The sequence below is a fragment of the Ictalurus furcatus genome, chromosome 2 (genome assembly GCF_023375685.1).
Source record: "Ictalurus furcatus strain D&B chromosome 2, Billie_1.0, whole genome shotgun sequence".
Taxonomy (NCBI): Eukaryota; Metazoa; Chordata; class Actinopteri; order Siluriformes; family Ictaluridae; genus Ictalurus; species Ictalurus furcatus.
Window position 1 is genome coordinate 13,223,200 of NC_071256.1, and position 23,703 is coordinate 13,246,902.

General features: G+C 38.8%; 1 protein-coding gene across 5 annotated transcripts in view; it reads right to left on the reverse strand.

The window, feature by feature from the left end:
• The window catches only part of septin9a (septin 9a), a 108,994-nt gene that overhangs the window by 65,977 nt on the left and 19,314 nt on the right, over positions 1 to 23,703 (reverse strand). For 2 of the 5 annotated variants that reach the window (XM_053648848.1, XM_053648855.1), the window contains exon 2: positions 16,863 to 16,937. In XM_053648848.1, coding sequence (XP_053504823.1) covers positions 16,863 to 16,937 — 75 coding nt within the window. Of the gene's footprint in view, positions 1 to 3,474; positions 3,800 to 12,750; positions 12,956 to 16,862; positions 16,938 to 23,703 lie in introns of those variants that run through there. The other 3 variants (XM_053648869.1, XM_053648894.1, XM_053648863.1) reach the window with 3 other exon arrangements.

Sequence of the window (23,703 nt, forward strand, 5' to 3'; positions counted from 1 at the left end):
AATTCTTTAAATAACTTTTTGCCTGTAGATGATATTTGCCAACTTTTGTATGATTTAATTGACTAGGACAAGGAGACCCCTTGCCCTCCACAATTTAAAGTTTTCCCTATGGCATGATCCAACCCTTAATACCCTTAATGAGTTGGTCCAGGATGTATGCAGATGTCCCTTCTGTTGGCTGAGTATCAGTCAAAATACTGCATCTTTCAGAATATGTTGTGTTTATGGTTAGGATTATCAGGAGGTACAAACATATAAAGCATGGAAATGTAATATTGTCTTGCCTGAAGTGTGACCAGTGTATTAACCAGTGTATTTAATAATTAACGGCAGAGTATCATGTATTGTAATTCAGAAATCAACAGGTAATTAAATTCAATAAAATTAAAGTGTCTAAATGGAGCATTTTATGGAAGAATGGAAGGTCTTTAAGTGCTCAACTCATACACCAAGGCATATGCAAATAATGAGTGTGTGCTGCTACAGCCTTAAAATGTGGTTGGGAAGTGGGTCTGCACAGACACAATGGTCCCTATGCACACACTCATTCTGCATTGAGTGCTTAGCTGTAAGGTAAACACATGGACACACATTTAACTTTTCACACACAGATCTGTCAGTGCTCTGGCTACTCCACACTGACACTCACTGCCTCAGCCACAATTGTTCTAACAGCTACTATGGTTTATCATACTATACAAATATGTGCCTGTATGCATGAGTGTGCATGTTGTTTATCATGTAAAACATGCAACAAATGTATCTCTTTGTGTGTACAAATCTAAAGAACATGTGGACAGTGCAATGTTTACCATAGCCCCTTTAAAAACATCTATAAGAGATTAGATACGATCTTCAGTGCGAAATTTTAAGCTCCAGTATCTCTAGATATTGCATTGCAACAAGGAACAATACAGTGGACAAGATATTCCTATCAGGGGCCATCCCTTTTAATTTTTACAGCTTTCATTCACTTATTTATATTTCCAAATAACATTCATCACATGCACTCAGCTACTTTTCACACATACAGTATGAGATTTTCTATTTCTGTGATAGATCCCACTTTGTTCTCACTTTGACCCTGCATTCACACCAGCGAGAACTAATAGCACATTTTTTTTTAAATAGCTATGCACTGCAGATATTATAGGCTAACCTCTAATATAGCATTGATATATATGTGTCAGTAAATGCAAGAACATATAAATGTTAGTATTTATGAGGCAACTGGCAGATTGCAAAATGCAACAAAAACTCATTTTTTAAAAAGACTTTTTGTAAGGTTCCTAGCTAATCAACCTGCTAGTTGCAGAAACTGGGCAGTAATTGGGTTTGGCTACAAGCTCCTTAATTAGCTAAAATTACAACACTTAATGTTTCATTTCAAGTTGCATTCAGTACTATTACTCATTAATAACATACCACAAGCATGATAAAGCTCATTATTAACCAATGTATTTATTAATTAATGGCAGAGTATCATGTATTGCAATTTAGAAATCAACAGGTAACAGGTTTACAGCAGCTAATGAAATTAGATTGAAAAAAATGAAAGCGTCTAACTGGAGCAGTTTATGGAAGAATGGAAGGTCTTTAAGCGCTCAACTCGTACACCAAGGCATATGCAAATAATGAGAAGTCATTCTTTGCACTGTTCCTACCCTAAGAGAGACATCTGGCATGGACTTTTAGAGGTCTTGTCTGACCATGGGCAGGGTATTTTAGTCTATGTGTCCAAAAAAGAAAAACAAAGAGCAGTAGCAGTACACACACCCAACTATAATAAGTCTCACTCCTCAGAAGGAGCCTGAGATCAACACCAGAAGTGTGGAGACAGGAAAACTGCAAATAGACAGTAGATAAGCTGCAAGCTGATATCTTTGTTAAGTCTGGAAGACGGAATGATCATCAGCCTTCAGCTGAAGGGATTGGCATGCATGTTTATCAGCAGAAGAATTCATTTGGTGTGTCACTTGATATAACCGATAATTCTAGTATTAATCTGCAGATTACGTATTGCACAGAAGTAGAACATATTTCAGATAAGATAAGATGGTGGTCCTCAGATGAATCTACATTAAATGTTTTAATAGCCAAACAAACTGCTACACTGGAGACTAAGTAGCAAAGACACTATTCATAAAGAAACTATTTGCCTTTACAATGTGGTCAGTCCAGTGTACAGGCTCCACAAATAGTTATGTTTAATGGTGCAATTTCACATGCCATAAAGGTTCGAGCTCACCAAGAGCCTAAATGGCTGCATGGTGAGAGGTTGTATCATGCTTGTACAATTTAACAGTGAAGCAAGACCTATCCTGAAATGATTGTCTTGGATCTCCTAAAATTAAAAGAGATGCCAATTTAGGATGTTCGCAGCAGGCAACTTGCAATCCTGAGCGACAAAATTAGCTTCTTAATAAATAAATAAATGATGTTGTATGTTTGGAGCAAAATTATAATAATACTTTTTCTGTCTGTCTCCTATCACAGAGCCAATGGTATGCTGTTTGTGTGGTGAAAGTGTGTTTAAAGGGCACTTTTCGGGGCACTATTTACTATCCAAAACACTTTGACACTTCCTGTGTAATTTTGCCCTCAAAATATTTTTTCTCTCTGGTGCTCCCCCTTCCTGGTTTCAGGAATATGTCCTGTCTCACTTGGAAAGTGTGAAGCCCCAGGAGATTGACTAACAGAGACTCACTAACAGACACACAACTTGTCGTACATTATACACTGACTTTAGAAACAAGCCAAGTGATATAATGTCAGACATATGCACACGTCTTGTGTGTGTGTGTGTGTGTGTGTGTGTCTGTGTGACAGAGAGTGAGTGAGAGACAGAAAGAGAGAGTGTGTTTATGTATACATATGTCAATGAAGTTGTGTGTGCGTGTCTGTCAGGTGAATAGGGTGAAGTATGAATAGGGGTGCTGAGAGAAGAGAATTGCAGGGGGATATAAGAGATGTCAGAGCAAGTTACTGCCAGAGAATGGAGGGAATAAAGAATGCATAGTATTTATGTGTTATTCCTGCAGTTATGTTTCATATTGAAAGGTTTATGGAGTGTAAATAATTTCTAATAGTAACATAATGAAGAGTTTTTTTCTGTCATTCGTTCTTGTCAGAGTGTGCAGTTCAGAGACACACACTGGATGTAATTAGCATACACTCACTTTTTGTTCCCCTCACATAGAAAAATACAGAACAAATTCTTACGTGATCTTCCGAACATAATCATTTAGCAGCATTTAAGAGAAAAACAAAGTGAGCGACAGACCACTATGGCAGATGGGCAAAATTAAAGAGTGAGATTATTAACCAGCACTAGGTATATTATCTCTTATAGTCATCTGTTGAAAAAGATAAACCAAAAGCATTAATGTTTCCATGACCACAAATTAAATGGGTAAAGTAGTCAAACCTGTCCAGATAGCAAGAAGAATATGATGCAGGAAGAGGAACACTAACCTTCAAAGTCTGAAATGATCCCCTCCAAATGAGCATTAACAGTGGAATCAGACATTTTGTGGGTGAATATGAAAGCTCGGTATTCTATTTCCCAGCAAGGCAATCTCTCACAGATGCACTCCAGTCTCTGGCCTCCAAACAAATCCCAAATTAGGAGGCAAGGGGGGTGGTGGGGGGGGGCTATGTGATTGCCGCTGTCCACAAATCCAAGCCCCCTACTTTCTTAAAGGACAAACTTCTTCGCTTGCTCTGCTTCCTCCAGTATTCTAAATGCAGTAGACCTCAGAATGAGCAAGCAATAACAACCCCCACCCCCTACTCATTCTCTTTCTCTTGTTTTCACTCTCTCCCTCTTTCCCTTGCTCCTCCCTACCTCTGTGTAGTTTATACTCTGAAATGGGTTCTTCTATCGAATACTCCACTTTTTTTTCTCAGTTAGAATTCAGTATGTCATCCTTATTATACATATGAACACAAATATAAATACATACCAACATGTACACACACTTGGGGAATTTGTACAGTGGAGGGGTTGAAAAGTTGAGCTCACAAACCTCCATAAATCTCCAGCACCTAAACTACGAGGTCTGTGTCTGCCTTCACCTCCACCTATCTCACAAACCTGTAATGCATTACAGGTACCTGTATTAGCATTGCAAAATCACCCGTTTTTTTTTTTAAATATATTTTTAAAATTTTACTTGATATAACTACGAAAGCTGTCTTTGTGTCATGGCACACAACAAATTTTGGTTATACAGCTGTTTACAGAAACCTCAATATCTCGGCTCAGGATAGTCCTAGCTCCTTGCAAGAAAAACTTAAGTCCAAATATAATGCTCAAGATTGCTCACAGTTCCACTTTTAGGGTCAGTTTATAATGGGAAGAGCTAGAGCCTCAGTTTAAATTTTAGGGGTACATAGGTAAGTACAGTGTGCATGCAGAACATTTCAGGCTTGAGACTTCTCTTATTAAAAAAAAAAAAATCCCTCAGTTTCAGGTTGAATATCTATGGTGGGGGACCAGATATGAACCTGAAGTTTTCACTGAAATACATCCTCTATAGTAGCATAAAAATTGGGATTTTGAGAACCCACTGGTTACAGTGCTAGACCTGGTAGAAATCTGGGGAAAAGCCTACTAATTTCATGCATTTTGAGAAATTAACAGTTTTATATAACCATAACAAATTATACAAATGAACAGTATTTTACAGTATTTATGTTTATGATTGACATACATTTGTCACGCTCTCGCTGGCAGATGGCACTGTGGCGTCGACATGCACGGGCGGCTGTAGAGAGCACGCGTGCATGAGGCTGAACTGTTGCATATGGATACGTGCCTTTGTTTTGGTTTTGGGGCTCCTTCTGTTTAAGCATTGGTTGATGTTCGAGGTTGTGTCATTATTTGCCCCAGCTGTCTGTGTTCCAGCTTGATTATGTTTGCTATTTAAAGCCCTTGTGTTACTTTGTACTTCGTGCAGTATTATTCGTATAACTGAATGTAATAGTGAATGCGTTACGCATGCTAAGCGATCTTGTTTTCGTGTCCTGCTCTCGTTCCATGCCTCGACTTTAGTTTATGTTTAACCTCGATGATCTAGTCCAGCATAGACCGCGGTTTCTGTGTTTTGATTGCTGTTTGAAAATAAAGATGCTGATCTGCACTTGCTTCTGCTTCCAGTCCCATTTCGTAACAACAATAGATTATGCTTGTCTAAAATGTTACTACGTTTGATATTGGCAACAGTTAGTTTAGCTACAACAAGTACAAACATACTTGCCTGTAATTTTCCTGAAGACCATGGTTAGCTTGTTCAGATGTGTTTGATTAGTGGTGGAGCTAGACTCAGTGGACGACAAGACAGTGGACCTCAAGGAGAAGAATTGGCCTGATTTATCATGTTGGTACAGGTGTACAGTTGGTATGCAAAAATAAATTTTCACATCAAGGACCTCTGGTCTGGGTATCCAGGACCCCCTCCCGAACTTATTTCGCGCTTCAGGAGCCGCACGGTAAAGGGGGGGTTCCTTCATGGATATGCCAGAATGAACTCAGGACTACAATTCCCAGCAGCCACTGCTACGTCACATGACTGGTTTCACCCGATTCACATTTTAGGTAATTAACACGGGTATTTAAGTCACAGTTTGTACAGCACTCAGGGTCTTGCTTTATTTGTCTTTCTGTGTCACCTTATGCATTCTTGGCATTTGTTTTTGTCTTATGGTTAAGTTCCTTAGTCCTTGTATCTCTGCCTTATTTACATAGCTCTTGTTTTATGTTTGTTTGTTCATTAAACCTTTATTCTGCACTTGCATCCAACTTGCCTGCTCACCCATACCCTGACAGGAACACAAAAGAAGTAGATTTGTGAGATGCAGAAAAAAAAATAAATCTGTCAAGCATGGTTGAGAAAAGGTGATGGTCTGGGGGTCTAGGGGTGCTTTGGTGGTGCTAAAGTGATACATTTATTCATGATAATGTATAGGCCACTCCATGAGTTAGGTTACTACCTTGTTTATATTTTGTGAAATAGAACCAACTAATTTCATTAGAAAATATCACAAACGGGTACAAAAATAATAACTGCATAAGCAGTATTAAAAAGAGTCCAGTACAAATCTCTAGTTCAGACTGTGTATGATACAATATAGCTGAGCCAGAATTCACAAACCATGTTGCCAGTGCTGGCAATTATACCTTTGGGTTGTTTTCTCCAGTCTTTCCAGGGACATAGTTGTTTTTAAAAAACAAGTTTACATTTTAGGCCACACCCACTTCTAACTTAAATCCATCCATCCATCTTCTATACTGCTTATCCTTCACATTCACACACCCATTCAGACACTTTGGACATGCCAGTCAGCCTACCATGCATGTCTTTGGACTGGGGGAGGAAATCGGAGTACCAGGATGAAACCCCCACCAAATTTAAACCAAGATACATATATTGATATTTGGAGCACTAAACAGGTACAGATACAGATAGTGGCATTGTTACAGCACTACTCCACACATTCTTATACTCAACTATTAGTGAAATACAGTATGGTGTATAGGATGTAGATCCTCTTATTAATGCCAACATTCTGCTCATAGTATTTCTACTTATAATGCTTATTTAAACTTATTTATTTAAATGCTCATTTACAAGCCTTTTGCAATTACAACAGATCTAATTTTAGCAGCATTCCCATATGTGTCAGTGTAGGCCACATATTTAATCTGGTCATTTGTCAGCATAGTCCCTACATATTGACTCTCTCTCTCTCTCTCTCTCTCTCTCACTCTTGCTCTCTCGTGTGTGTGTGTGTGTGTGTGCATGCAAAAAAGAGAAAAAACACCTCAGAATTATAGAAAGTGTGTGAAAAAGCACACAAGGTTGCCAGCCAAGAAAGTATTTAAGAGAGAACAGATTCTCATTGCTGAATAGGTCTGACACATACAGCTAGGGACACACACATATTGTATTCCCCTCCAGTCAAGCTCATGAATTACTTCCTAGGTGCTCTATAGATGTTTTTCACTCTGGGTTTAGTTTTACCTTTAAAACAATGCCATATTAAAACAGCACAGACACACAAAGAGGGTGTAAGTTTCTTCCTCTGTTTCTTTCCTTTTCTCTCACTTGCCTGTACAAGTTAGCACCCTATAGTGAACTGACAGTGAACCGGCTGAATAGCGACTTTATGACCTTGTTTTTCGGAAGAAGGTTGTCTTTGCAGTATTGTCAATACTGTGTATGCAGTACTGTCAAATTGTGATCCCTTTAAAATTCCAGTCAGGTGGTGTTTGGGGAAGGCATATACAGTATATGTAGCATATGGGTTGGAAAAGTTGTAGAATATACTTCTTAAAGGATGGGGGTGGGAGGTGGGGGTGTGGAATATTGAATATCTTGTAATACAATACTAATATCAAAGCTTGGGAATAGGCCAATACCTGATACTGATCCAATAATTATATCCTTTTAGTAATTGAGCCAACTGTTTAATGTAGCTAGGTTATGTGAAACATGAAAAGTGCAATGGCGGCAGGATTTCAAACAAACTGTGCCCTATGACTGACATAATGCATTATGCATTATTAGTATTAGTATTAGTTCTCACAATCATACATATACAATACTGTGCAAAAGTCTAAAGCACCCTTTTTCTAGTACAAACTTAGTAATAGATATTTATTTTATGACTTCTACATTATCGAGTCAGTAAAAAAATTTTTTCAAACATTAGTCTTCCAGAACAAAATTAACTGTTACAGTAAAATATTTGTATGTCAGTTAACTACAATATGCTCAGTAAAACTTACCACCTTATTTCATTATAAAACTGCAGAAAACGGGAACTGAAGCTATTTTTTTTTAAATTAGGGGTCATCAGTATTTATTAACATAGAATTTAATGTAATTTCATTGTTTTTGAAGGCTACAGCATTTCTTTGCCTAAGACTTTTGCACGGTACTGTTTGCCACTGGCAACCTGAAATACAATGTGCAGCAATGGGTAATATTTGTAGAGCCTTCCATTTCCCCAATAAAATCCTGAATTCCTGAATGTTGGGTCTAGAGAGAGAGAGAGATATGAGACTGGGTGAGCCAGAATTAGACAAGGGGAGTGAGAAAGGAGGGCCCAGACTTCATTTATTTTTTCAGCTTCTTCAGTAAGAAATAAATGTGCACTCTCTCTAAATGACATGAATTAAAACAATGTCACCGGTTTTTCAGTTATATCAAATAGGACAGACAGTGTTGTTTTTTTAAACAACTAAAGAAAACTTTCTGTTTGAGGTCTATATTTTGGACTGCAACATTGCCACCTTGTGCAGCTATAAAGCAAGCAACATTCAGTAAGCAGCCAAAAAGCATGACACTGACTTAGTGGGTGATCACAACCCTGCTGCAAGCCACATGACTTCAGATGAAAATACATTTATGATAAATTCTTTAAATAAAAAAATCTGTGAGAAAAAAAATATATAAATATATATACACACACACATACACACACACACACACACACACACACACACACATACACACACACACTGATCAGCCATAACACTAAAAGTACTGATAGGTGGCATAACATATACATGAATAACATTGACTATCTCATTACAACATATTAGGGCTATATTAATATATTATATGTGTAAACTTTCGATGACAACTTTTAACCTTTACAGACCACATTTCAACAACTGCACGGCTCTGTAGGTTCATTCTGTACAACATCAAGAAAACTAGACCCTGTCTCACTGAACAGGCTACACAGCTACTAGTCCAGGCTCTTGTTATCTCAAAACTGGACTATTGCAACGCACTGCTCTCGGGCCTCCCAGCCAGCTCCATCAAACCCCCAGATGATTCAGAATGCAGCAGCATGCTTTGGGTTCTTTTGGGCTGATGGAAACCATGTTCACCCCTGTTCATCTCCCCCCACTGACTTGATGTACCTGCCTGCATCAAGGTCAAGGCCTTGATGTTCACATACAAGACCTTGTCTGGAACAGTACCCCCGTACCTCAACGCTCTCCTTGAGGTTTATGTTCCCTCATACAACCTGCGATGAATTAACGACCGACGCCTGGTAGTACCTACTCAGCAAGGCATGAGAACCCTTTCCAGAACCTTCAAACTGACTGTCCCTCAGTGATGGAATGAACTTCCAGCCTCAATGCAGACAGCACAATCTGTCACTATCTTCAAAAAACAGCTAAAAACCCACGTCTTCTGTAAACAATTAACTAACCCCTAACTTGACAACCCCCCTCCCACACCCCTTTTTATATTTAAAAAAAAAAAAAAAACATTCTGTACTTACACTGGCTCTTACACCTCTACTCTGTAAGTTACTTTGGATAAAAGCATCTGCCAAATGAATAAATGTAAAAATGTAAATGTTAATATTAGTCTGCAACTGAACAATGAGTTCTCGAAGTTGATGTGTTAGTAGCAGGAAAAATGGGCAGGTGTAAGGATCTGAGCGACTTTGACAAGGGTAAATTTGTGATGGCTAGACAACTTGGTCAAAGCATCTCCAAAACTGCAGGTCTTGTGGGGTGTTCCCAGTATGCAGTGGTTAGTACCTGCCAAAAGTGGTCCAAAGAAGGACAACCGATGAACAGGTGATACGGTCATGGGCACCCAAGGCTCACTGATGCGTGTGGGGAGTGAAGGCTAGCCTGTCTGGTCTGATCCCACAGAAAAGTTACTGTAGTACAAATTGCTGAAAAAGTTGGCTGGCTGTGATAGACATGTCCTGCAGCTTGCTGTGGATAAGGCTACGTAGCTGCAGACCGGTCAGAGTCTCCATGCTCACCCCTGCCCTCCACCAAAAGTGCCTATAGTGGGCATGTGACTATCAGAACTGGACCATGGAGCAATGGAAGAAGGTGGCCTGGTTTTATGACTCATGTTTTCTTTTCCATCATGTGGACGGCCAGGGGCATGTGCATTGCTTACCTGGGGAACAGAATAAGTCTATGGGAAGAAAATAAGTCAGCGGAGGCAGTATGATGCTCTGGCCAATGTTCTACTGGGAAAGCTTGGGTCCTGGCATTCATGTGGTTGTTGACAGGTACAACTTGCCTAAACATTGTTGCAGACCAAGTACACCCCTTCATAGCAACAGTATTCACTGGACTCTTTCAGCAGGATAATGTGCCCTGCCCCACTGCTAAAATTGCTCAGGAATGGCTTGAGTAACATGACAAAGAGTTCAAGGTGTTGACTTGGCCTCCAAATTCCCCAGATCTCAAGCCGATCGAGCATCTGTAGGATGTGCTGGACAAATAAGTATATGATCCATGGAGGCCCCACCTCACAACTTATAGGACTTAAAGCATCTGTCTTGATGCCAGATACCACAGAGGTCTCATGGAGTCCATGCCTTGATGGGTAAGAGCTGTTTTGGCCGCACAAGGGGAACCTACACAATATTAGGCAAGTGGTTTTAATGTCATGGGTTAAGGGCCTTATTTTTTAGCATGTACACAATTTGGTTGGGTGTATGGTTATCTTTTCCTGTTTTTTCCCAATTGTAATTTTCCAGGTCAGAAATGAATGGTCTAGTTCACAAGTGACCCAACAGAAAAGTGTGTACTCTGCTGTCAAAAGATTGTGAATTTGAATTCTGATTATGACACAGCCATCCGTGGCTGAATGTACAAGAGAGCAAAACCGGCCTTGCTCCCAGGGTGAGAGGGGTGGCAATACGCTTACTCTTGTGGGCATCTATGAGCTCATGTATGTGGAAAAGGGCAGTTAGCCCTTTAGTGTGTTAAGTTGCCGTGTGACACAGCATGAGCAACAGTTAAAAAAGATGCAGTGTCTGGCTTCATGTGTCTCAGAGGAAACACATGCTAACCCTCACCCTCCCTGGTCAGAAGCTGTCGTATGATAGGAGAGAGCTTAGCAGTGAAATTTATTTTAAAAATTAATTAATTAAAGTGCCTGCATTGACGTGGGTGGAACACAGCAATAGGAAGTGAGTCATATAAAATCTGTTAGTGCAGTGGGATTCAAACCCACTGTAATCTGAAACGGCACTAATGCCCCCTCTTAGAGCAGATGTATACCCAAACTTTATTTTCATGACTTTTGAGTAAAGTCTTGTCTCATTACTTACAGTATAACCTGGTTTTGTGCATACCCATTAGTGATGTCACTTATATATATACTGGCTACTTATAAATATAAACTGGCTACTTCACCCAACTGCTAACTAAATACAACTGACTGAATTATCTTCTCCATAACAAATCAGGACAAACTACTCCGTTGTGGCCAGTAAATGTGAATCAGACAGTCTACATTACATTATTCACTGAACAAAAGAATGTATAATACAACTAAACAAACACCAGATTTACCAAGTTTTACCAAGCACTGGCTGATAATAAAAGCTGTCCTACAGGCTCACATGTGATTGAATGAATTTAATTTAAATTGTGTGAACTAGCCTTTTATTTGTACTACTAAAATGGTGACTTAAAATCTTTAAATTAAATCAAAATATAGGTCATTACAAAAATGGCACAGTGCTGAATTGCTGGCACAAAAGATCTTATTTGATTGGACATTCACTAATAATAACTGATAATTTAGTCATTCTAACCCCCCTAGAGACAACGGTCACGAAAATACTAAAATATATCTATCATAGATACACACGCCAATGCTGTGAATGCATTATTTTAGCATTTTCACAGCAATCTCAGAAAGTAGGGCTATAAACGTACAAGGTGTAGTTGAGTTTATCATTAAGCAGAAAACAAACATAGTGCATAAGTGTGGAGTACAAATTGTTATCCAGCATTTTTGGTCAGATTGCAAAGTGGATCCATATGTAGCTGAGATTGCCATTAGTACCAAGTACAGACACTGTCGTCTACTATGCTACTATGCCCACTGCACTACTTTGATCAACTCCTATTGTATTCGCTTTTTGTCACCTTTACCCAACCAACTGTCTTTAATACCTCAAAATCTTTACAGACAACAGTAATTCCCATAGCCTGTCTCTCCTTTTTTCCTTTCTGGAGCTAAATCTGGAGCCCACCCGGGCATTTTGCTTTAAAGAGAGAGAGAGCGCGCGAGAGAGAGAGAGAGAGAGAGAGAGAGAGAGAGAGAGAGAGAGACAGAGAGAGAGTCAGTTTAGTATATAACCAGGCATTGGTTACATGGGCACTAAGATCAGGCAAAGAAAAGCCACTGTACTTTGCTCTATTGTTTTAACAGAGTTACTGTGCTGTAGTTGGACGTCACTCTTTGAAACACTCTTAACTCCTCACTGACAGAGTCTGCAATAATTGACGCCATTGTTGCACTGACACATACAGTCTGAAAGCATTTAAGCACATGTACACACACACACACACACACATACACACACACACACACACACACTTTATGGGTTGCTATTACAGCATGGCTGCTTTCCTGTGGAAAAAATTCTATGGAAAAACAGCAGTTCCAGTGAACATAGCACAAACCCACAAGAGCAAAGCCACCAGGGACAAAAGTAGTATAACGCAAGTGGCTTTTCTTAACTTTGTACCAAAGATTTGGCTTCAGCATTTGTAGATCTTACCAATTAACATTATGGCTTATGGTACATAAAAAACAGCATGGCTAGGATCCAGCAGCACACTCTATAACAAAACTAAAAACACCAAAGAAAGTGTCTCCAACAGTTAGCTGTATTAGGTGCAGTAAGGCCCTATTGCTCAGCAGGAAGAAGTGTTGACAGTTGCTCATGTCTTACCTGCGATTTTGTCTCCCTCCATATCCAAACACACACCCTGCACGGCCACATATATCCTCTGCTATTCTCCTCCAGTCTTTCCTGGGCTTCCCTTCTCTTTCCCACAATAGCACTGCTGCCTCACTCACTCATGGTCAGCCTCACTCACTCAAGGTCTCCCTCCCTCACATGCTCTCTCTCTCTCTCTCTCTCTCTCTCTCTCTCTCTCTCTCTCTCTCTATGTCTCTTTCTCCCTCTCGCTGTCTCTCTCCTCTCCCTCAGTTTAATTTATTCCTTGTGCTGTGACAATGAGTGTATCCAGGATTACAGCATACCCATGTGCTCATCATATGGAGCTTTCATTACTTTTTTTTCTTCTTTTAGTTCGCTTAGTTATATTCCTTCTCTCCCTCCCGCTCCCTCTTTCTCTTTACTGTGACACTGAGGCAGCATTGTATCTGAGATGGAAATTCTAGGTCATGTGATTTGAGCTTCTCTTCTGAAAATATCTCTCTCTTCTCAGTGGCATGAGGAATCCTGGAGTGCCATTTGATTTTAGCCACACCACACTCCTCATAATGCTCCGTACTCTGTGTGTATACGTGGATGATCATAAAAAGAATGTTAACAGGACATAAAATACAAATTAACAGCCTTACACCAACACCAAGCAAACATATTTCTGAATACTACCCTGGGCTAGGTGGAAATATGATCAAAACTGGGTTTAATCCACGTGACATTTTAGTGCATTGCTCAACCAGATTAAAGAAAGAGTTGTGGAGCTGATTGGAGTGTGAAGACTGTTTCTTTGTTCAGACACTAAGAAACTTTGACTTGTTCACCACAACTGGGGGTCAAAGGCTATTTGAAAAGCACACAAATGGGATAGAAGCCCAAACACACCCAAGTGTAAAGACACACTTGTGTGAGCATGTGTGGTCAAACCACACCCTCCATGTCGCAATACAACTTCTCTCCTCAACATAGCCCTGAGAGATCCTGCCACTGATCTGACCATTTTATATACTGTCATGCAATTATACACTGAGCTCAGCCAAGCCATATATTTGATGATTATCATGAAGACTGAAATAAAACTGCAACCCAATCCTTTACTTTTAGAAGAGAACCATCTCAAAACCTCATAATGTCCATCATGCAACTATCTGAAACGACAAAACAGTCATCCAATTCCATCTGTACTACATTTTTAAAATGCTGACCAGTCTGCACAACTTTAAAGGAAGTGCATTATGGTCTAGAGTGTACTTAGTTGTATTATAAACTGCTTGTGTATGTATATTTTTATAGCCTCTTTGCTGTTTCACCTGGTAATGGATGACAAAGGAATTTTACAATCTTATGTATACAACCTCATATTTGGTCAAAGGCCATGGTTTCTTGAGACTGAAAGCAACTTTAAAGGGGGGTTTCTTTCTTTCTTTCTTTCTTTGAAGATGATTTGTTTGGATTTATTTTAAATACTTTAAATACTCTTTAGGCATGTCAATAACACAGACTCTCAGCCCACTTCGTACAAACATCCCTGAAGTCAGAATCACTGCATTCCTGGTCTTTCCAGGCATGTTGTCCTCTGGGACTCCAGTCTGGCCAACCTCCAGTTCTCCAGTGTACCAGTTCTTACTGATGCTGGTTCTTGACTACCCCTTCTTCTGGTGCTACAGCCTCTAAGACTCTGAAGCTGCTGTTCCTCCAACCACTAGTGACCCTGTCCATCTGACCTTTGGTGCAATCATGACTACCACTTGGTCTTTCAGAAACAGGAAAATGTTGCAGAGGGTGCTGCATTGTCTCCTACAGACTTGACCATGCTACCTGGTGATCTACTGCAGTGTATTTCCTCTGACCTCCCTACATTATAACTATCTTATCTAAGACCCTTAATAGCTGGATTCTTTCATTAGCTTCCAGTCTACAATCACCCATAAACTCTGTTGTTCAAACATCTTTCATGTGTTTCTTTTTGTGGAGTGGACTGATTACTCGACTAGCTCTTGGTGGCAGAAGGAATGATATTCGTTCACCTTCCAAGTGTCAAAGGGCTCCGCTACACACAACCTCAAAGCCACAGTTCAGAAGTACAACATATTGCAGCACCTTACTTCAACTTCAGGATGTCACAATTTGAAATGTCAGTGTTTGAGATTTTACACACCAGCTAATAGAAGAGTTTTCTTCATTTACGATTCATTCATTATTATTTTCTCCTATTTTAAAATAATAATGAATACATCAAAACTATGAAATAACATATTTGCAATTCTCCTGTGACTAAGAAAATTGATAAACAAGTAAAAATGTTTTTTATATTTCAAATTCTTAATAGTATTTCAACATTCTTGGCATCATCTGAACCAGATTTCTAATGGAGTTTCACCTAGAAAGCTTTTCTTAACGTTCCCAAGACACCAAAATCCTCACAGTTTTTCCTAAATTGTAAATGAAATCTACTTGTTTGGGGAAAGCTTAATTCTTATTAAAACAAAATGTTTTAAGCAATAATTTAAGTAACAACCTATTTATTACATTTTATTCATTCATAAGTGAATTGATACTATTTCCATTCCCATTCCATATTTGCATGAGAAACAAAGATGTAGAGATCTAGGTGTAGTCTTACAGGTACCTGGGGATCTACCTGAACTGCACACTGGACGGGACAGATAACACCAATGCACTGTACAGGAAAGGCCAAAGCAGACTCTTCTTCCTAGTCTCAGAACAACACTAGTAGTCTACTTCACACATTAAAATACCTATCAGTTTATGGTGTCCTATGTTCTGTTTCCAGTGATTACAGGTGAGTCATGTGATGGGGCTGGCTTTCGTGAACAGCTTATTGAGGTGGTTACACAGTGAATGTCCAGTTCAGCGTATTCTCTTCGTGGTGCTTTCCAGGAGCACATTTGGCTCTCCACAATGCCTCCAGGAATGAATGAATAATGTGACAGAGTTTATTCATATACATAGTATCCCATATCCCCCAACCAATCTCATAACTTAGTTGTTGTGAATGTCTGTGTGAAGTTTTGTTCTGCACTTCTGTCATGGTCTTTTGCACTGATGTCTTTGCACTGTGTGTGATTTGTTAATATGTGTCAAATTCATTTGGTTGCTGTAGCACCCAAATCAGGGTTCAGTAAAGTATATCATGATTGAATTGTCGACCCTGGAACTATGAGGTGACAATGCTACCCACTGTGCCACTATGCCATACATTACATTATTCCTATTTCATTTCTCTTTATCTAAAATTATTATTTTTAACACTGATCTTATTCCACATTAATTCTAAAGCACTCTGAATTACCTTCTGAATGAAATTGTTCTTCTGAATGAAATTGTTGTCTCGCACACACACACACACACACACACACACACACACACACACACACACACACACACACTCACTCACACATACACACACAGTGAATAAAAGATCCAAAGTACTTCCATGGAAAGGAAATGTCTTTCTGGTTGCTAGCAGACACAGACAGAATGACCTCATCTGACATACGTACATAAAGCACCACTAGGCTTAATGAATGAATGAATACAAAGAACAGTGAATCACAACCATCTGTAAAGTAACTTAACTTTAATAAAACAATTATCGTTGGTGGAATTATCGTGACAAGTGATTTTACTTGTTCATTTAAAACAAGCTTACATTATAGCTTGAGTTTTCTTTGCTGGTAAAATAATTACAGTCAGGACTAGTGTTCAGTACTACCTACGAAATTCATAAGGATATCTAATTGATATAAATTGAACGTAGAGTATGTAGTGGATTAGTGAGTGATATCCATGCAGTGGATTAGCAAGTGATATATTACAAAAAAGAAATCATGTCAACAGTTGTGTCTTTGCAAAAGAACATGATAATACAAAATATTGATAGAGATATTAAATGATATCTCTCTATTTATAAAAATATTAACTGCTGACCAAGCACTACTCACAATACATCAAACAATGGTAAAAAATATGTGTGGCTCATCTGTCTGTACTAAGAAGAAGGCTTATTTACATGTTCTGCCCAACCAACTCATATGATTAAAGAGTTTTTCAACTGGTGATTGTGATTTAGTGTTTCAGCACAAACTTACCAGTCGCTGTTGCTCCAGTAGAATCTCCTCTCTCTAGCCTCCTCAGCCTGCCACTGCTGGACCTGGCTGGTGGGCCTGTCAATAAATAAAACTTATTAATGAATTTTTTATCCCATTTCTGAACTGAAGAAAACTGAAAGTGATCTGATGTTAGCAATGATAGCATACAGCAAATTTCACTTTAAAAAAAATCATTTTGTAAATACTATAAAATTGTTCTTTTTTTAACGCTAACTCTTTTGTTCCTTTCCAGTTTTTACTGGACTTGTTCATCATGATGTCACCTCATGAATTAGCTTATGCAAGACAAAATCAGCAGGTTGAACACCTTTCGCGTTCCCAGCATATGTCCAAATGATGTGACAAACAATAAATATAATGTAAAATTCATGAACAAAGTACATATAATCCAGCATAAAATGCTGCCATAGAAGCATTATATTCCTAATTGTTTGTGATTGAGTCCTGTGTAATTGACACACCACCTGGATAACACTGCAACAGAGGTCATTTTAACGACTCTTGTTTATATTGTACATAAAGAGATAAGAGATTGTGCAAGCAACAGCATGTAAGAGGGGATGTGACTGCACAAGCTAGAGCTGTCATTGGCCCAGGCCCAAATACGGGCCTCAACAAAGCCTGGGTGACGCACATGGAACCTTACTGAGAGATTTTGCCTAGATTTGACATGCTATATTCAATATTTTTGCCAGTAGGCTTACATTGTATGAAAACTTGCATACCACCATGCCTTCCATGCAAAGTATTGGGGTATGTGGTATTATTGAATTATTTGTGCGTTTGATATCTTTTAAATCAAAAGTGAGTGTGTCATCACTGTTCATACCACATGAGGGCACAAGATGCAAGTTTAAGATGAACTCATCTTGGTTAAATTTTAAGGCAAGAATTCAGCTTTATTGTTATAGAATGCAACTTCTATTATTATTATTAGTAGTAGTAGTAGTAGTATTACTACTACTAATAATAATAACCATAATAATAATAATCATCGTCATCATCATAATATTAATAATACTCATCATCATCATAATAATAACAATAATCATAATAATAATTTTGCAGCATTTTTGCACAATTACATATAGTCATATGATCTCATGACATAAAGGTTATTTACATCTATCTAATTGTACACACAGTAAATTACAATAATACATAGGACAAACAAGAGGGATTGAAAATAAAAATGAACAATGTTAATAATGTTTGAGGTACTAAAAATAGTCTACAAAATTAAGAGTAAATATCAATTTTTGCTAAAATACTAGCATGGCCATCTTTTCCAGTTTTACTGACAAAATTGCTGGGGTGCATGCGATTTTCTCTTTCTTGACAGTCTGGCATAGTCGCACAGTTGTAATTTGTAGCAATGTAAGTGCCAGCCTATTTTTCCCAGATTTGTGCAAAGTATTTCTAATGCAGTCTAATGTAGCCTTATTCTGTACATGTTTTGGCTCTTTCAATGTTAAATAAACATACAGTCCCCTCTGAAAGTATTGGAATGGCAAAGACAGTTAATTTGTTTTTGCTGTAGACTGAAGACATTTGGGTTTGAAATCAAAAGGTGGATATGAGACAAGGGTTTAGGTTTTCAGCTTTTATTTCGTGGTATTTACATCTAGATGTGTTCCAATAGTTTTGGAGGGGACTGTATCAGAGGTCCTAAGGGGCATAGTAAGCTATGGTCTCATTAGAGTCAGATATTCCTTTGGGAAATTTGCCTCAAGTTAGTAGCACAAATATTTCTTATGTTAATCCTGCACTTTACGACAGTGATGAATACTCTAATATGGAGTTCCAGTATATCACATAAGCCTGTTTGGAAGTTATAATAATTAGTTTATGGTCTGTTCAAAGACTGGTCACACTAATAGAATGGGGTGATAGTTTGAGTCATAGATACTGGGAACAGTGCAAACAACAGGGCCTCCCCTTTCAGGCGCTTGATAGAGGCAATATTTGAGTAAGAGGTGGTCCACCATTTGTTCAACACACCCACAGAGATGTACTTTGTGTTGTTGCCTCAGGCCACTTTATTTTACTAGCAAGCATTACTCTGTTTCACAACACCTCCAGGAATGATAAATGAGTACAAGCAAAACATCAAGCATCCCTTAAATTTCCTTCAGCACAATGGCACCCAGTCCTACTTCTGTGGTTCCAATGCACTACATGTTTTAATTTTTCTTTTACCAAACACTGACCTATCACGGCATACATAGAAATCTTATGTACAAGGCAAGGGTAACCAAGCGTGTGTTTATGAGCCACTTACTTATTGGATACAAACTAAACTGAACTTGACAAGAAGAGATATGTTTCAGTGGGTAGAACGAAATCTTGTACTGACAGGAATTTTCTTCCATGACTCAAGGGTGGTATGCTCCGTCATTATGTACAGGTTTATGCATTGTATACAGTATATATAAAATCACTGCTTTAGACCACTTATGATTCACTCTTCAACAGGAAACAACAATGATAGCAGGCAGATGCAGATAATGACATAGAAATACTTTTGGCAAGTGTTCACACTTCCTAAAGACCTACAGATACCTACATTTCAGAAGTGTAAAGCCACGACAAGCACAGTCTATGAAAAACTCAAGATAGAGGCTAGATTAAAGCTGCCTTGGATAAAATTATGAATCTGTAGTATACGTACATTTACATATATTTAGATTGATTCATTTAGCAGATGCTTTTATCCAAAGTGATATACTTAGCTATACTTAGAATATACAATATTTATAGATTGGTTAAGTCTAAGGAGCATATCAAGGCAATTTGAAGTACCTGATGCAGGAGACAGTGGTGGGGTTCATTGTGACAGATGGTTTGAGGAGCATGGTAGCTGAATTGAGATAATATTTAAAGAGCACCTATTATGCTTTTTCAGATATTACCTTTCATGTAGTGTGTTATAGAGCTGTTTGTGAATGTAAAAAGTCTGCAAACTTTCAAAGTGCACGACAAATGGAGTTATTGACTCCCTAAACAAAGAATCGATTCTGAACACATGAAAAGAGTTGTTACTAATTCCAGACTTACTTCCTGTACTAACCTACATAGCTTGGTAACAAAAAAAAACACCTCTGGTATTCATTGGCTGCTCACGAATAACATGTACTTTGACCCGCCCTCAAACACTACAGTTGTAGTTGTGTCCTGAAAGAAGGGGTCTAGAAGATGTTGTTTTCTGAGTTACAAAAGAAAAATCACTTTGCATGGACTCCCAAAGGACGAGGATGTAAAGTGTCAATGGTTAGAATTCATTTTAAAACAATGCCATAGCAGTTCAACTCTTCAACCATCATTTGTGTCCCGTCATTTCACTGACATCTGCTTCTCAAATCTAGCTGAAGTCAATGCGGGATTTGCGAAACTATTATTCATTAAAGATGGGGCTGTACCCACTTTATTTGGACCATCTTGCACCTCTGTAAGTATGATTTATTATTGATGTATATATTTTCTACCGAGTGTTCCAAATGCATGGTTTTGTGTTGTATACGTATACAGCCAGTGCTCAGCCTCTGCTAACTGGCTAAATCATGTTATTGCCAAAGTACATATAAACTTACCACTGATAAATGTCCTGTTCTCTTCGTGATTGCGATGGTAGTTCGGGTTGATCTTGCAATGTATCACAATTGGACTCGGGCTCAAATTGATATTGTTGTATACGTGTACAGCCAGTCCACAGCTGTTAGCCTCTGCTAACTGGCTAACTCACGTTATCGCCAAACTACATATAAACTTACCACTGAGAAACCGCTGAATCATTATTGGACTCCGCTCAAATTGATATCGTAAAACCGACATTATTACAGATACGGTAAACTCGGATATGGTAGTGGGCGTTTCCTTTCCGACACACACTGTAAGTGGTAGACCAACCACAACAGACTGGGACATCTGACCAATCAGAGCAGAGTACGCTCTCTAAAAGAGGAGTGTAGAGTTAATGGATCATTGAACGAGTCGTTTGTGACACTGGGGAAAAAAGGTAATGCTGCAACGTAAATTATGATAAAATTAAAGTGTGTTATGACCTTTGAAGCATGTAAACCTATTGTATGAGACCTTTAAAATAAAATTAGGCACATTTAAAAACCATAATAGGTGCTCTTTAACACGAGTCCTATTGCACTCATGGCAGGAATGAGAAGTGGGGGGCCATAACAGGAGCCCGCCACATTCCTGCGTCTACACATACTAATTAGAAAGCACACAATCTGGTTTCAAAGAAATAGAGATGGGTGGGGAAAGAGTGAAATAAATAAAAAGGGACTGAGCAAGAGAACTAAAGGGGAGAAGAGAGACCGAGGGAGAACCATCTGTTCTTCTAAATTCCATCCCCAACGCAAGGGAAAAAACAGAGCATCTAAGCACAAAAAACAGAGCTGTCTACAGTAAGCAAAAGCGTAGAGAGACACTAAGAGTAATGTGCTTAGTAGAAACAATATTACCAACATCTAATCTTAGTGGCTTCTGTAAAATGTGGTCTGTTAGCAGACGTCTGTAGGCCACTGTATGGGAAATGGACTTCCCTTTAAAGTGCTAAACAGAAATGTTCAGGAAAAAAACACTAATAATATCTTACTGAAAAATAAAATGTTCTACATAGGTGTATTAAATTCTGCTTTTAAACATATTCCAAACCTTTTTGCTCACATTCAGTTCTCATTAAATGCTTTCAGTCTGCTTTTAACCTTATTTTATATTAGGGGTGTAACACAGTGCCACTATCTGTATTTACTTGTTTAGTGCAGCAAATATTTGTATCTGTATTCATGTTCGGATTTGGAAATTCAGAAATACTGGAAAACTACGGCACCCCACACATGACATGCGGGTAAAGAAAACAATATATAGTGGCTACAAATTAAGAATTAATTCCCACAGCTTATGAATACCTGTGTGCACGTTTTACTCATTCGTTCCCTTGTTTTAGGTAAATTGTGGCCATGTTCTATTAATTCGTTCCCTTGTTTTAGGTAAATTGTGGCCATGTTTTACCAATTTGTGGCTGCAATTTCATAAATCCATCATCCTTTTACTGTGTAGTGATAAAAGTCATCTATGGCTTCTGTTATGGACAGAGACAATTGGATTGAGTTTTATATTGAGTTGGGAATGTGTTATAGAGACATTCTCAAAAGCCTTGCATTATGTGGAATCTTTTTAAGAGAGAGGCACCTACATCACATATTAAGAGGCAGGGGGCTTTACCGGCGACAATATGGTGACTTGGGGTCTCTGCTCAAGAGTCTGCTCTGGTGAGCCTGGGAGATAACAGGGTCATACACAGAGAATTATCCTTACTTCTTCTTTTCTTATACAAATACCTTGTTGCAAACACTTTGTACATATTCACCGATATCCATAATCTTTTCCAGGGCCTATCAGCTGATCAACAATGAAGTCAATACCATCCCACAAGTCACCATACAGTGCATCTGGAAAGTACTTTTTCCACATTTTGTTATGTTACAGCCTTATTCCAAAATGGATTAAATTCATTATTTTCCTTAAAATTCTACAAACAATACCCCATAATGACAACATGAAAGAAGTTTGTTTGAAATCTTTGCAAATTTATTAAAAATAAAAAACTAAAAAGCACATGTACATAAGTATTCACAGCCTTTGCTCAATACTTTGTTGAAGCACCTTTGGCACCAATTACAGCCTCAAGTCTTTTTGAGTATGATGCTACACGCTTGGCACACCTATTTTTGGGCAGTTTCTCTCATTCTTCTTTGCAGGACCTCTCAAGCTCCATCAGGTTGGATGGGGAGCGTCGGTGCACAGCCATTTTCAGATCTCTCCAGAGATGTTCAATCGGGTTCAAGTCTGGGCCACTCAAGGACATTCACAGAGTTGTCCTGTAGCCACTCCTTTGTTATCTTGGCTGTGTGCTTATGGTTGTTGTCCTTTTGGAAGATGAACCTTCACCCCAGTCTGAGGTCCAGAGCTCTCTGTAGCAGGTTTTCATCAAGGATGTCTCTGTGCATTGCTGCATTCATCTTTCCCTCGATCCTGACTAGTCTCCCAGTTCCTACCGCTGAAAAACATCCCCACTGCATGATGCCTCCACCACCATGCTTCACTGTAGGGATGGCATTGGCCAGGTGATGAGTGGTGCCTGGTTTCCTCCAGACATGACGCTTGCCATTAAGGCCAAAGAGTTCAATCTTTGTCTTGGTCTTGGTCTGAGAGTCCTTCAGGTGCCTTTTGGCGAACTCCAGGCGGGCTGTCATGTGCCTTTTACTGAGGAGTGGCTTCCGTCTGGCCACTCTACCATACAGGCCTGATTGGTGGAGTGCTGCAGAGATGGTTGTTCTTCTGGAAGGTTCTCCTCTCTCCACAGAGACACACTGGAGCTCTGTCAAAGTGACCATCAGGTTTTTGTTCACCTCCCTGACTAAGGCCCTTCTCCGGAAGGCCAGCTCTAGGAAGAGTCCTGCTGGTTCCAAACTTCTTCTTGAGTAAGCAAGCTAACTGTGTTTCAAAAACAAAACAATAGCCATCTAATAATATTTTATCAGATTTACTTCAGTTATTAGGTTTGTTACATCCAGAAGTATCTGAAAAGTTCACTGGACATGCTGCTGGACAAGTTCATTGGACATGCTGCTGAGTCAAAATGGAACCTTTTAAGCCGTATTTCAATATCCGTATGAACTAACCTGTTTCTCCCAACATTAAATGTAATTATAAATGGCTAAAAAGTATGATGTGTTGTCTTTAAATTAATTGACAAATTTGGCAAATTACTGACATACAGTCATATGAAAAAATAAGTACA